The following is a 15,437-nucleotide window of genomic DNA, read 5'->3' on the forward strand; positions in this document are numbered from 1 at the left end:
CAGAAAATATATATTTAACTAACAACGTGTATACAATTTTGATAGCACTCTGTCAAAACTGAGTTGGTGGGGAAGGTAATTTTTAAACTGGCATAGCCATTTTATCTAAGACCTGAAGGCAAGATCTCTCATTAAATGTTGACACGAATATCAACCAAACTTTACACTCCTGATGTTAAACTTCAGCAACACTTTGATGAAAACCTGTTTCAGCATTTACAATCGCTAGATGCATGTATTACATATGTGTATATATATATATATACACAGAAGTGAAAGTCCCTAGCACCTGCCCCTAATTCACATTGTAATTGTAGTAGTAGCAGCAAGGATTAACTCCCTTCCCAAGGGCTGATTTGACGACATCAACAGGAAGTTGTCAGCCATCTTTGTGTGTGTTAGTTGTCACAATAAAGCCCTTTTGAGAGCAATAAATCTCCTTGCCTTTTCCCGATTTATGAGATAGCACAGTGATATATGTTGTTAAGGCACATGGGAGGCTTTTAAACCAAATAATGCTAATTTGGGTTAGATTTTAAAACAGGCATAAATCTGATTCATAGATGTCTGAGCACAAGTTGATTATCATATGCAGGAGCTAGTCACACAAACTTTCAAAATACTGCTCTCTGTTCAGTAGAAATTGTCCAAAATGAGCGTGGATCGCAAGACTAATGAACTAGGAAAGTCTGATTTGAATTCTACGGCCCAGACCATAATATATGTACTAATCACTGAATGCAGACATTTGAAAACAGTGCCATGGGGGAGTTTCATGCTGCTGATGGCAGAAATACAAAGACTGATGTTTTAAGGCAATGACAATAACATTTCTGGAAACAGATATTGAAGTCTGAACTTCAACTTTAGCAATAAGGTTTAGAGCTCATGATGTCACAAATGCTGTAGCTTGTTAAATATAAAAGGAATTTCAGTACAAGTTGCTTCTCTACCATAAACCAAAGTGACATAAATAGGGATCTACCAAACTCAAGGAGGTGGCCAGCCCATTTTGCAGGCAGATCCCAGGACCAGCTGCCTTTTTCATGGGCCGAATGTGACGGGCCCCCCCCCATGCTTCTGATTGGCCAAGGGGCCCCAGCAGTCCAACCCCTCCCCACAGATTGCCAGATGGCCTGAAACCATAGCTTAATTGCTTAATAATGTTTCCTTTAATGGCTTCTGCAGTCTTAATCTCATGATTAAGCCCGTGGAAGCCATTCATTGATGCATTACTAAGCAATATAACCATTTAATTAAACTCTAAACTGAAATAATTTATGAAGTTAAAGCTATATGCAACATGAATTGTAACTAATACCATCACTATACACTTTATTGAGTAATACCAACTATATACACTCTATTAAAAGGACATTGTAAAAAGAAGTTTACCGAATGATAACCTTAAGACAGGCAATTCATGCTAGCTATTAAATGCTAGCATGCTGCATCCAGTGGCAGTTGCTCCAGACATTCTCTGTCTCTGTGGGGTGAACACTTGTCTGTACACTGAGGTGGCACACTCAGCATCCACTGAGTTCACTGGAATGATGAGACAGCATTTTGCCAGGGTGTAGAGATGTGGAAACCAGTCACAGACAGACCACAGGCACACGCAAAGGCATCTAGCACTCTTTGACAAAGTTCACGTAAACAGCACATTCATTGTCATGCTCTTTCCACCATCCAGGGATTGATTTCAGTAGCTGAGGGTCGCAGCTCAGAACATACACCCAGTCAGGTTCCAAAATGTGAACAGAACTAAGGAAAGAGGTAGCTAGTTATCTGAACCGTGGTGGTAGTGATGAGTCATACCTGTAGTACTGGTTCAGTTTCATAGCTATTGCCTGGAACAGTTCGTCTCCGCTAGTTTTCATGAGGACAGCTTGATAGTTCTTGTGATGCCATGTCTTTGACCCAGTTTATCAAAAACATCAGCTTGTTGTATACTGATGAATCACAGCCTACCAGCCTTCGCACCACATTAAAAGCTTCCATGAACTGGGTGGCATTTTCACCCACAAACGTTGCTTCATCTTGAGCAATGCCTTGCCTTAAGAGATGGTGAAGCTTAAGCATGCACTGTGTGCTGGGTGTGATTTCTAGCTCCTCACTCACAAACTGTGGGTAGTATTGCATATGCTTGGCATGGTAATGGACTGCAGTGAACCATGAATTCCACCATGTGAGCAAAGGCTCTGATGGCAGCGACAAAGTGGCATGTGAGTTTTCATTTTGACTAGTGATGGACTTCTTGGACTGGACCTTATGGCCTGGACAATGCTTGAAGGCTTTCTTGAAGGACACTAGGCAATCCAAATTGAGGAACTGTCTGCAGATGTTACTAGGTACAGGATGTGTACGCTGCAGGTGGCATGAACAATGCTGAGCGGCATTCTTGGAACACATCAGAGAAAGCCTTGCACATACACATGGCATTGTTGGACAGGAATGTTTAGATCATATTAAATTCTAAGCCATAGCTGGCAATCACCTTCATTATGACTTGAGACATGGTAGAAAAATTGACAGATGTGAGGTGGTCCAGTTCAGTTTCAAACTTAGGCAGGTCTTGGTCTGTCCAGCTCCTCAGTACAAATAAAATGTGATGCACATAGTTATCTTGATGGTTGGTGGCTTCATCAGCCACAATGGAGAAGGATTCATATTCTGCCAGTGCAGACTTTGTTGACTGTACATGCAAAGCAATCACTGCAGGGAGACAGTCCTGGCGAAGCTTGCTGGCACATGGAAAACTGCCAGCACTCCACACATTTTGGTTCAGGTAATCCCTTAACTTCAGGTGATCAAGGTTCTCCAGCAGGATGTTCACCACCGTGAGAGTCTCCATGAAGGAAAATACCATCTTTTGCCTTGCCAAGCTGCTTTCCACGATCCTTTTAAAGAGCAAGGACATGGTAGCCTGTTTCCAGCTCTGAACTTCAGCCTCTGCAACAGCGTTTTGCTTCATGTGAACCTTGAACATTGCAGGCAGTACAGAACAATTTGCCTCTATCTGTGTGCAAGATCCCTGCAGGATACTGCCTTACATGGTCCAGTGCTGAAATGTATTTGGCTGTCTTGGAGGATTTCTTCTCAGTGGTCATGCTGAAGAATCCACCTCAGGCTGCAGCATGCTGTACCAGCTTCCAGATGGCCACTTTGAAAGCCAGCTCCAAAACCCTCTCACTTCCCTGACTGGCCCGGGACTGGCTCCTGGACTGATCCACATCACAGACTCAGCCTCTAATTTGCTCCCTCACATCCCAATGCCCCTCCCCCCCACCTTGTTTCAGTACTGCCCTCTTCTCTGCTTGCAGTTAAGTTTGTTTTTTCTGTTGCAGTGAGTATACCAAAATCACAAAGCCTGCCATTTTTCGTGGAGCCTGCCATTTTTCACATTTCCTGTGAAAACTGCACAATCATGAATTCAGTAGGTCTCAACTTATAGAATCATAGGAACAGGCATCCCATGCAGTCACCCACTCAGTCTCAACCCATGCAGGACTGCTCCCTAGTTCTTTTTACGTGAGACATATCTAGGAATTATACAATTCCAAAACCACAAGCTGCATTGCCTGGGATTTTCAAAGGCCTCAGAAAAAGCCATCAAATTCCAGTGATTTCTAAAAAGTGAGCATATAACTCTCTGTTTGGCTTTGAAAATCTTCTCTCTTCAAGCTCGTTTGCTCTGGGAGTGTTCTTAGAATCATAAACTGTCCCTGAGATGTAGTCACTAGTCTTGTGTGAAGTAGGTAATAGTCGCTTCGGATTTGGATTCAGCCAATTCGGGGGACAGTGATTCGATTCAGTGATTCAAATCACTGTCCTGAGTTGATTCGGCTGAATCTGATTCAGAGATTTGGTTGCTCCCAAATCAGCCAAATCACTCAGGCCCCATCCCCTGCCCACTCTCAGTGGCTGCCCTCCCCGCCTCAGCTCCTGGCCCTTTGGAAAAAAAAAAAAAAGCTGCCACTCACTGGTTGCTGCCTGGCCAGGGGCAATCCCTGCTGCCCCATACTACCCCACACCACGTGGGGGGCTTTGTCATGAGCTCTCCGACCCTGCTCACTCTCCCAGCCTCCCCAGGGCTACCCCACCTGGCCCGTCTCTGGCCCTTTAAAACAAACAAACAAACAAAAGCCCCTGCACTCACTAGCTGCTGCCTGGTAGGGGATGATCCCTGCTGCCCTCCACTGCCCTGCGCCATGTGGGAGACTCTGCATGAGCCCCCCCAAAGCACCGAGGCTGTTGCAGAAGCCGGTGAGTCTAGGTTTTTTTTGGTTTTTTTTGTTTTCTTAAAGGGCCAGGAGCTGGGGTGGGTGGGTAGCAAGCAGGTGGGGGTCAGAGGGCTCATGGCAGAGCCCCCCATGTGGTGTGGTGCAGTGGGGATCACCCCCCCCAGCTGGCAGCAGCTGGTAAATGGGGGCTTCTGTTTAAAGGACCAGGAGCTGGGGCCGACCTGGGCAGCCATGGGGTGCAGGAGGGCTGGGGGAACAGGCAGGGGATGGGGCCTGGTGGGGGGTCCCCCCATAGTCCCCTTCTCCATCCTCCAGCCCTCCCCCCACCGGTGGACCACTACTTACCAGCTTGGAGTCCAGGTCCAGCTCCCTGATGCAGTGGGCAGAGACTGCCTGAACTGCTGAAGCTCTCTGAATCATTTCCGAATTGATCCAGGGAGCTTTGAATCAGTCTGGACCTTTTAACTGGTCCCCTGATTTGATTCAGATTTGGAGATTTGGCTACTGAATCAGGCTGAATCTCCTCCAAATTAAATCAGCACCCAAAGCTTCGCACAGCCCTAGCAGTCAGTAACCCTTGATCCCTTTGCGTGTTGTTTAAGAAAAAAAATAATTGTATAATATTATATCTATTGAGGGAGACAAAATTATTGGTCAGGCACACAGCTAGTCCACTTACGAATATGCAAAAAACCCCTGCATTTCTGCAAAAGCTGATCCTAGTAATGGGATATATTTTTGAGCCATTAGAAAATCAGATAGCTTCAGAATAATAACAACTGATCAATAATAGATGGTACAATTATTTTCTGCACTACTTCCTGCATTTTGGTTATCTTGATCCATATGAAATGTATAGCTAAGAAACAAGCAGGTAAAGAAATGTAAAAGAGGTGTCATACGTGAGTGCTGAAGAGAGGTCATGATTGCTTGCTCCCAGTTACTTGATCTGAATTTTGCTACAAAAAGATTTATAACCTTGTTACATGACAGATTTCCATATTCACTGACCCCATTGGCTATGGTTACAGAATACGGATCCAATATGCAACCAATATTTCTGTAGATGGCACCATTCTAAATGAGACATTTAGCATGTCATCATGGAAAGACACCTTAGATTTCTCTTCTCCCAAAAGGGAAAAAAATTCTTATACAACAAAGACGAGCACCTACCTTCCAAAACAGCAGAATTTTCCCTTACATGAATTCCCTATAAATTACTGTTTTTCATCCTGCCAGTAAATTAGATGATGTTTCACATTTAATGAAGCAGTTTTATTAAAAAAGATAGTACCTGCTAATTAGATTACCTGCTCTTTAGAAAAACTGGTTGGAAGGGGGTGGGAGGGATGAGACAGGACGGAAATTGACTCTCAGCCACAAACTAATTTGCAGGCAGCTATGTGGCTGCTAGCAACAAAATGTGAGTGTGAGGGGAAGGAAGGTTCTCCTATGATTTAGCTTCGACAGATGAAAGGCTATGGCGCTTTCCTAGGATGCCAGTGGTTCTAGATCTCACTCCCTCAGAGGGCTTTTGAGCTTCTATCGCTCTCTGACTTTCTAGCATAGTGCTCCAAACACTGTACCACAATCTTCTCCTGTGCCCTTTTTGAAGATGGGACTCTGCCTCCTGCACTTTAGAGAGGCGGTGGAAAGAAACTGTGGACAGTAGTATAGGAAGAACGTTTCTGCCCCACAGGGAGCAAGAGCTTGCAAGTTGGTCCATGTCTTTCTCTCTGCAGCAAGGCAGAAAAGATGTTTTCCCTCTTCTTTATGGCAGCCCTTCAAGCATTTCAGTAGATAGGCACGATCAGCTCCCATGTTTTGCACCTAATGCTTCTGTTGATGCAGCCCAAAACTGCATTACCCTTTTGTGCAGGTGCATCACACTGCAGGCTCATGTTGAGTCTGTGATCTACCAGGACCCCAAGTTCTTTTCCATAATAATGCCATCCAGTCAGGTGTCATCCATTTTGTATTTGTGTTTTTGATTATTCCTCCCAAGGTGTAGCACCACAAGCTGCTGGGGGTGAAAGGAGCCCAGCTGGGTCTGCACTGGCCAGCAGAAGCAGCGGTGGAGCTGCGTGCCACTCGGGATGGGATGAGCCCAGCCAGAGTGACAGGGGCTCAGCTGCATTTTCCCCCTGCCTGCGCTGGTCAGTCCCGAGCGGCACACGGCTCCGCCGTAGCTTCTGCTGGCTGGCCTCCTCCTGTCCCCAGCAGCATGTGGGAAGGCAGCACAGGGGGGCCTCGGCAGGCGGGGTCCTGGCGTGACTTCTGCAGGGCGAGGTGGCAGGAGTGGTGTCTGCTGGACCCTGCACTCTGGGCTTGTAGCGCTGAGGCCACCAGGGCTGCATGCGCAGGCAGCAGGGCACCAAGGTAAGCGGGGCCGTGGTGCAGTGGCCACCTTGCTCCAGCCCCCCTCAGGCAGCACCAGCTTGTGGGGCTGCGCTGCTGGGGGGATGGAGATGTGGAGCTATTTATTTCTCCCCTTCAGTCTCTGGGGCAGTAGCTGGCTGGATGCAGAATGGGTCCCTCCTGCCCCTGCCCACCAGCAGCTACCATGAACCTTGCAGGAACAGGCAGGTGCAGTAGGGCTACACAGGCCGGGTCTCTCTGGCCCAGGACAGAGGGTGTTTGAATATGGCTCGCCAGCCCACTGGGTGATAAAAAGTTCATGATCCAGCCCCACATTCAAAAAAGTTGCACACCCCTGATCTAAATCATTAATAAACATGTTGAACAGCACCAAGCACAAGACAGACCCTCGTGGGTCTCTACTCAAAACCTCCTGCCATTCTGACAGGCTCATTAATAACTCTGTTAATAAGTTACCCTTTGTTTGTGGCTATCGAGCCAGCTATCTATCCACCTTGTAGTAGTTTTCTCTAGCCCACATTTCTCCAATTTGTTTATGAGAAGGTCATGCGGGAAAAGCCTTGATGAAGTCTAGGTACACTATATCCACTATATTCCCTTCATCCACCTAAGTAGTTACTCTGTCAAAGAAGATCAAGTTTGCTTGACACAACTTGTTTTTCATAATCTCATGCTGGCTGCTTGTGATCAGCCTTTTTTCCCCTCCAGATGCATGCACACGGCCTTCCTTAGGATATACTTCCCCCTATTGAGGTGAGGTTAGCTGGTCTGTAGTTCCCCAATGTCCTCCTTTTTTGCTTTTTTAAAAAAGGGGCACTATGTTGGCCCTTTTGCAGTCCTCTGGTACCATGACTTTTTGAAGACTGCCAATTGCTCTGAGATTTCCTCTGCGAGTGCCTTCAGGACCCTGGGATGAAGTTCACCTGACCATACTAACCTGACCCATTCAGACCCAACAAAAGCTCTCTGACCATCTCTTTTGTTATCTCACCCCTAAGCATTCCTCCTTCCTTATCCAGATAATCACTATTACATGTTGGGCTGCAGCTTAATTTTTTTGTGAAGACTGTTGAGTAGATCTGCCTTTTATGCATCATCAGTTAGGAGCTCCCCCGGGCTTCTTAACAGGGGGCCCACAGCTTCCTTGGTCCTTCTTTTATGGTAAACATACTTACAGAACCTCTTCTTGTTGTCCTTAACCTTCTTCTCTTGGTGCAGCTTGCTCTTTACCTTTGCCTTCCTGATCTTGTCCCTGCAGGTTCTTACCATTTCTTGCTACGTGTCCTTGGTGACCTACCCAATCTTTCATTTCCTGTATGCTTTCCTTTTGCATCTGAGGCATTTTAGAAGCTCCTTGTGCAGCTACATTGCTCTCTTGCCATTCTTTCTGTGCTTCAATTATGTCGAGACAGTTTCTTATTCGGCTTCCAATACTGTGCCCTTTAGGAGTTTCCAGCCCTCCTGGGCACTTCTATCTTTCAATTTATCTTCTCACGACACCATGCTTATTAACTCCCTGAGTCAAATCAAATCCACCTTTTCAAAATCTACTGTCCTAATTTTACATACCTCGTGCTTTGCCTGTTTCAGGATTGGGAATTCAAACAGAAAGGGGTAGCAGCCTGAAGGATGGATGAGCTTTGGCAGACTCTCTGTTATGTCCTGAACTGGGGCTCCAGGCAAGCAGCACAGCCCTTGGGTCCCTAGATCTGGATGACAAATTGGTGCATCTGCCGCCCACAGAAGAGAATCACCAACCACCCTCACTCTTCTCTTCTTTCTTGGGGCAGTGGTCCCAGAGCCCCTGTCCTTAGGGCCTTGTACTTCCTGCTCTGTAGGCTGCTGCCTCCTCCGCCTCATGCCTGCAGACGTCCTCTCCTCTGCCTCTTCCTCAGCAATTCCAGCACAGAGTGCTTGAAAGTGGTTGCTGACTTCAATTGGCTGCTTTTTAGTTCTGGGAACTCTTTCTTTGAGTAATCACATGCTGCCACCTCTCCTTCCTTCTTTTCCTTTTACATGTCCTTGTGACAAGGTATTAGCAGAATTCACAAAATCTGACAGGCTGTGTCATGAGTGTTGCTGCTATGGCCTAGAACTTGCAAACTCTGGGCCGTCAACACTGCATTTTGGAGTACGCTCCACCCCACTTCTGCTCATTGCTCTTTGGTCTATCCAGTACCAGTGTCTCGTAGCTCTTGTCCAAGTGTAACAAGAGCCTGTCCCAAGGGTGGCTGTGACTTCCCCTGGTGGCTACTCAGCTTGCTTTACTCTGATCCTCCCCTTCTGTTTTCCTGCCATGTCTTGAGGTACTTATACCTTTAAGGAAAGAGAGGCTGCCCCAGGGATTACCGAGCAAGTGCTCATCCACTCCTGTGTCTTAGTCTGCCCTAGTTCTGGTCCTGAGGCCACCCTGGCTCCCATCTCCACACTATTCCTAGATACCTAGGCCCCACCTAGGCACTGGAACCCTTCTGGTCTCGTCTCCACTCTACTCCCGGGTACTTAGTTCCTCCTTGGCACTGAACCCTCCTGGTTCCCCCCAGGCACCAGACCTTCTCTGGTCCCATTTCCATTCTACTTCTGAGCGCCTAGACCAGGGGTTGGCAATTATTTTGGGCAGAGAGCTACTTATTGAGTTTCAGCAAGCCACTGAGGGCTGCATGACAGGCAGCCCAGGGCAGATTAATATTAATTTTCTAATTTTTAGGGGCCCCGCAGGCCGGATAGAATGGCCTGGCAGGCCACATCTGGCCCCCGGGCTGCATTTTGCCCACCCTTGGCCTACACCCATCCTGGTCTTTTCTCCCTGCTTCACCCAGGCTGTAGCCCTGCTCCTGAGCCCTCATCCTGCTCCCAGGCCTGTTGGGGCATCCTTCTCCCCTTAGTCCCTCCCAAACCTCCAGCTGTTACCAAAGCCTATAATCTCCCAGATACTATTCAGGAGCTGCAGCCATCCTGCCCAGGAGACGTTCTCTTAGCAGCCTCCAGGGCCACACTGCCTGCCCTGTTTAGGCCTAGGCCATATACTGCAAGGCAAGCTGCCTTTGCATCACGTGGCTCCTGATTGTCTCCTGCCACACCTGCTGCCTGCTCCATCTGCAGCCTGCCTGCTTGTAAAGCAGTAGGAGCACCAAGCCTCCCTCTACACCAAGTAATCTTCCCGGTTCCTGATGCAATGCAGCTTGGATATCCAAGCTCCCAGTCTTTGAATCTTGTCCTCTAGGGCAGACACTAGCTTATACTTGGTGCAGATGAAGTGCTCCTGACCCTCCAGGAGAAACACAAACATGACACATTCCTTGCAGGTCATAACAGCTGACCCAGGCTCCATTTGTGGCACTTTTGCTCTGTGGAGAAAATCTATGCTGTAAGGATAGACAAGAAAAAGAAAAAGAAAAAAAAAGAAAAAGAAAAAGGGGAGGGTGGGGGATGGGCAAGTTGCTAAAAAGACAAACTACAAAAGGGTATATACTAGGCCTGTGTGAAATGCCTAGTATCTGGTTCAGATTCGGCCGATTCAGGGGACAGTGATTCAATTCGGTGATTCAAATCACTGTCCTGATTCAATTTGGCCAAATCTGATTTGGAGATTTGGCAGCAGCCTAATCTCCAAATCAGCCAGGCCAGGCCCATCCCCCACCCGTCTCCCAGTCCAGCAATGGCTGCCCCACCTGCCCCAGGTCCCAGCACTTGGGGGAAAAAAAGCCCTGGATCACCAGGTGCTGCCAGGTGGGGGGCAATCCCCACTGCCCCCCACTGTGTGGGGAGTTCTGCACAAGCCCCCACCGAGCCCCCTGCCCCTTGCCCCCTCATGGGTGCTCCACATGGACCAGCTCTGGCTGCTTAACAAAAGAAACCCTGAAGAAACCCTGGGATTCACCGCTGCTGCGGGTGGGGGGCGATCCCCGCTGCCCCACACCACATGGGGGGCTTTGCATGAGCTCCCGAGGCTGCACCAGAAGTGGTGAGTCCTGGGGTTTTTCCTCGGATTTTTTTTTTTCTTAAAGGGTCCCCCATGCAACGTACGGCAGTGGGGATCGCTCCCCACCCAGCAGCACCCAGTGAGCACCAGGGCTTTTTTTTCAAAAGCACCAGGATCTGGTGCAGGTGGGGCAGCCATGTGGGGGCTGGGGGAGCAGGCAGGGGTCACGGGGGCTGGCAGGGGCCCCCCTATTGTCCCTTCCCTGCCCCTAGTACTTACCAGCTTGGAGTGGCTGCAGCTCCCTGCTGCAGCCACCGGGGACTGCCCAAATCATCAAAGCTCTCCAAATCCTTGCCGAAGATTGAGAGAGCTTTGAATTGATCTGGACCTTTAAATTGGTCCCCTGATTTGATTCGGATTCAAAGATTCAGCCACTGAATCGGACTGAATCTCCTCCAAATTGAATCACCTCCTGAAGCTTCGCACAGCCCTAGTATACACCTAGGATATATCAAACACCTGCACCATAGCCCTTGCGCACGTGCGTGCGCGCACACGCGCAGGGGCGAACACACACACACTCCCTCCATGTTTGCTGCTCCCTGCTCCCATGATTCTCTGGGACCTGCCTTTTAATAAAGCTGCCTATCCCATTTCCACCCCCCTCAATTACCTAAACCAGCTCTACCCAGAGTAAGCCCTGTCACTCAGTCACTCGAGAGAGAGGAAGAAAAGTAAAGAAAAAAAGAGAGACCTACTTATCAGGAACTACATTATGGCAATTAAAAGGTAGGTACAAGTCTATACAGTCTTCCAGACAAGCCCAGGACAGCTGCCAAAAAAGAAGCCCTGCCTGCTTACTCCTGCTCCACATACACCCAGATCTGGCAAACAGGCAGCATATGTAGCTCAGAGAGGTCCTAGGTGTGCACCTCATCACTGAGACAGAGAGCCTGGGAGCAGCACTGGGGCATATGCTCAGGAGTGCTCTAAATCATATGTTCTCCCAAGGATGACTCTGGGCAGGTACACAGCAGAGTGAGGGGGCAGGGCTTAATTCCTTGTTGGCAGTTCCAGGTTCAGCCTGAAATATGTGCATATTTCACAGACCCCTTCCATATATGCATCAGAATCTGGATTCTTCACAGGGTAGGGTTCCTCCACCCAGAATAAGAGAATAAGAGTTTGTGAATTAGTTGAAGGCATATACATCTGCAGCAAACATTGCACCAGGCTGCTAAGTTGTTCTGGCTGTTTGCTGCTGACTATTTTGCAGGTTGCCCAGCAGTGCAGGGCCACTGATGAATACCACCTGAGTGGAGAAGTGGAGCCCTTTACATAAAAACTGCAGAACAGCTGAGTGCTCCTTCTACATTTGGCAACCTGTTGTGAATTAAGTAGGCTGTGAACCACATAGCTGCAAATGATTTACCTAAAGTAAATAATAGGGCATTCTTGGTGAAAAGTCCTTAGATCTTGAACTTACTACGTCTGGCAAGTCCACCAGAGCACTTATCTAGCCACTTTTATGGTCTTGGGATCAGATTCCCAAAGGCATTTAGGCATCTAAATCTTATTTAGGTACCGAAACACTTTTGGGATTCTAGGCCTTGGTGCCAGCCACATCTTTCTGGAAGGCAGTATGATCTAATGCAGTGGTTCACAAACTTTTTTTTTGTGAACCACTTGAAAATTGCTGAGGGTCTCGGTGGACCACTTAATAAAACTTTTTTTTGTTCTACAAATCAAAGCACACAACTCATATTTTAATATCAGTTGTCTTACCTTACAAGTACAGATATTCTCGATTGTTCTGCAATCTTTCTGCGGACCACCTGAATGGAGCTCATGGACCAGTGGTGGTCTGCAGACCACAGTTTGAGAACCTCTGATCTAGTGAACTTTGGAGATGCAATTTTGTTCCTAGAGCATTAATTATTTGTGCTGCACCCTTGTACTTAGCTGCAAAATCTTTCCCTTCTTTCCCATGCACCACAGATGGATTGTGCTGTAAAAGGGCTAAGTATTATTGCTGTAGTTCATCTTTTCACTGTTTCCTTTCAATAACATTAGGAAACATTTTAAGAAAACTAAAATAAAAGGTCCATCAAAGGTACACTGATGACATCAGTTGCCTCTGTGGTATTCAAGGGAAACCAGAAAGCAGTACAAATATATGGTAAGAAGAGCTACACATTAAATCTCAATTTACTATTACCTTATCCTAACTGCTTTTTATTTCTCCACTTACTGTTAATATCTATGTAAAAGGGTAACCATTTTTATTGAAATTATGACACGTTCTTTCTTTTAACTTTTACATAAGATTATGGGGGGTACTAGGAAACTATCTTTACAACCTCATATTATAGAACCCTGATTTTTACATTGACATCTCGTGTTTTTCATAAAACAGATACGTTGTGGGGAAATCACATCATTGTTCCTCTGACAGTTGTTTAGATTCCCTGAAACTGAAATAAATTTGAGAAACCCAAATCTAGGTTTGTCCACAACATTCAATGTTAATAACAATGTAATAACTTCGTCCCAGTAGCATTAAAGTTTCAAAAGCACCTCGTAAAAGACCTCTTGATACATTTACAAATTCTTATATGTCATGTATTTTAAAACCAAATTTCATGTATTGTTTGTTCTGTCACAAAACACTCACTACAAATGAGTTTGCCAAGAACCTAAATTGGCAATGCTAAAAGACTGGAGTTTTGATCTGTGGATCCAGCAGCAGTGTGCTTGATGCAAGGTTCAAGAAAAAAAAATAGACTCCCACATAAATTTTTCTTTCCCCAGACCTTGGGACCAAATGGGGATCCACTTGGCTCCCAGCAAAATTTAAGCATGCTCAGAACTGTGCTAAGTTGTGTTGAGTGGCTTGCCTCCTAAGGCACCGCTTCCCTTCCTGCCAACTATACTACCAACATTTCCTTTATGCCAGGCACAGTGGCATTGAAGGATAGCAGTGCTGGTCCTACCTACTCTGAGATTTCCTCGTATCAACATCTGTACAGGTAAGCCAGCTTTACAGACCCTTTGTACCTGCTGGAGTCGATATCCACTCCAAAATTTTATACGTAAAACAGAATTTAGACGCTCAGATGTGAAGTAGTGATTCTACTAGCACAAGTCAACCAGACTTGCATCTGCTTTATTTTGGTTTTTATATTGCATTCAGGGTAAACCAAACAAGTATGCAAACAATTCCTGCAGGCAACAATATGCAGTTCACAATATTTATAAGCCCTGTCCTGGACTGTGTCTGTTGCTATAGAGGTCAAAGTTCTTAGAGTTAGCTACTCCATTATGAAAAACTAATTGCAACTTCCTTGTAAACATAAGGAAGAGAAACAGATAAAGCTGACATTGTATTGGGAAAATGATAAGACTCTTAAGGACTTTTGATACACCCTTAGAGTCAGTCATTAGGATATGATCTGTTACAGTTACCCCAAGCACTTTTAATTAAGTTATCTACAGACTTATATATTGTTAGTATTTGTGTTGGCAGCTGAGAATTACCAAGAGTTGATTGAATGGATAATACTTTCTGACAGATAATTGAGGGGAGAACACTGTTATTGACCTAACAAATTAAACTGAACATGTCATTCTAAGTAGCACTGTGTAGGCAGATGCTGTGTGCATCTGTTTTCAGTTTTTTGGGGGGCAAATTTAGTGTAGGAATGAAACCAAATATCCCCAAGTCCAAGTGTTCAGTGATGGTAGCATCCCCTCTATTCCCCTGGCAAGAGAAAAGGAGGGATTGGGAGTGGACTTAATGGCTCCTCTTCACTCCTATTGCTACCCCCTAAAAAGTGTTTCTTGGTGTATTCTCAGTCTCCCTGAGTCAAACTTTCTCTCTTGAAGCCCTTGAAATTCCCTGGGAAGCTGGGAAGCTGTTCCTCAGCTTGGGGACACAGACCCGAAGAAAACCCATGTTAAAAATTTCAGAGAGGAATGAAAGAGCCTCAATCACAGTACCTTTATGAAGATTTTCCAAAGGCTCCAAGACTCCCCTCCGGAAGGAGGCCATGGGGTCTTGAACACAGGACCTCAAGCTGAGCATACTCTGTAGATGTGGCTCCCGCAGCAGCTGTTCTCTGTATGCAACGAACTGTGGTGAGCGGCAGAGCAGTGCTGCCACATTGTGTACAAACTCGGGCACGAGACAAGTATAGGCATTGTCAGCCTGGCAGTAGTGATAAGCAACAACCTGCCAAAAGGAAGAGAACACAAACATATCCACATCAGACCCTGGGTGGGCAGGTCTGAAAGCAGCATTTTTCAATGCAATTTTCATTTATTCCAGCAGGCAAGGTCTTTAAAAGGGACCTTGTGTTAACTACCTCTGACATGATCCAGATGAATTGGCTGGTAAAAAAACAGGTACTGATCCTCAAAACCTATTGGATCTGCCACTTGAGAAACAAGTGATATTAAACAGCAGCAATTCAAAGATGGACAGTGACAATAACTAACTGATCTGTCTGTGTACTACATGATTGACTTATGCCCCATGCTCCATTTCAGAGCTCCACCTCAGTAATAAGTTGTGACAGCTTTTTAAACTCACATTTTATTTAGTGCTTTCAGAATGTCAGGCTGGGCAGAGCGGCATATGACAGTACTTGGAAGAGAATACTTTAAAGCAGGGGGTTTCAACCTTTTTTTAACAAGTGTACCCCTTCTGCCTCAAAGTTTCAGCTCATGTACCCCTTTATATTATTCTCTTGTTTTTAAGGGATGGCAGAGGGGGGAGAGGGGTAGATCAAGGTCCCTGTGGTGAGGGAGGGAGGGAACGGGGCACAGACATGCACAGATGCAGACAGACAGACATACACAAACACAAATACCGCCTCCCCCAGTATCTG

The 15,437-nt window shown here is 46.4% G+C and overlaps 1 protein-coding gene across 9 annotated transcripts in view; it reads right to left on the minus strand.

Moving 5' to 3' along the window:
* TANC2 (tetratricopeptide repeat, ankyrin repeat and coiled-coil containing 2) overlaps window positions 1–15,437 on the minus strand; it is a 654,191-nt gene that overhangs the window by 107,299 nt on the left and 531,455 nt on the right. For all 9 annotated transcript variants that reach the window (XM_019548480.1, XM_019548478.1, XM_019548477.1 and 6 more), the window contains one exon: window positions 14,548–14,779. In XM_019548480.1, the coding sequence (XP_019404025.1) occupies window positions 14,548–14,779 (232 nt within the window). The remainder of the gene's footprint in view (window positions 1–14,547; window positions 14,780–15,437) is intronic.

The sequence above is a fragment of the Crocodylus porosus genome, unplaced genomic scaffold (assembly GCF_001723895.1).
Source record: "Crocodylus porosus isolate Cpor-Errol unplaced genomic scaffold, CroPor_comp1, whole genome shotgun sequence".
Taxonomy (NCBI): Eukaryota; Metazoa; Chordata; order Crocodylia; family Crocodylidae; genus Crocodylus; species Crocodylus porosus.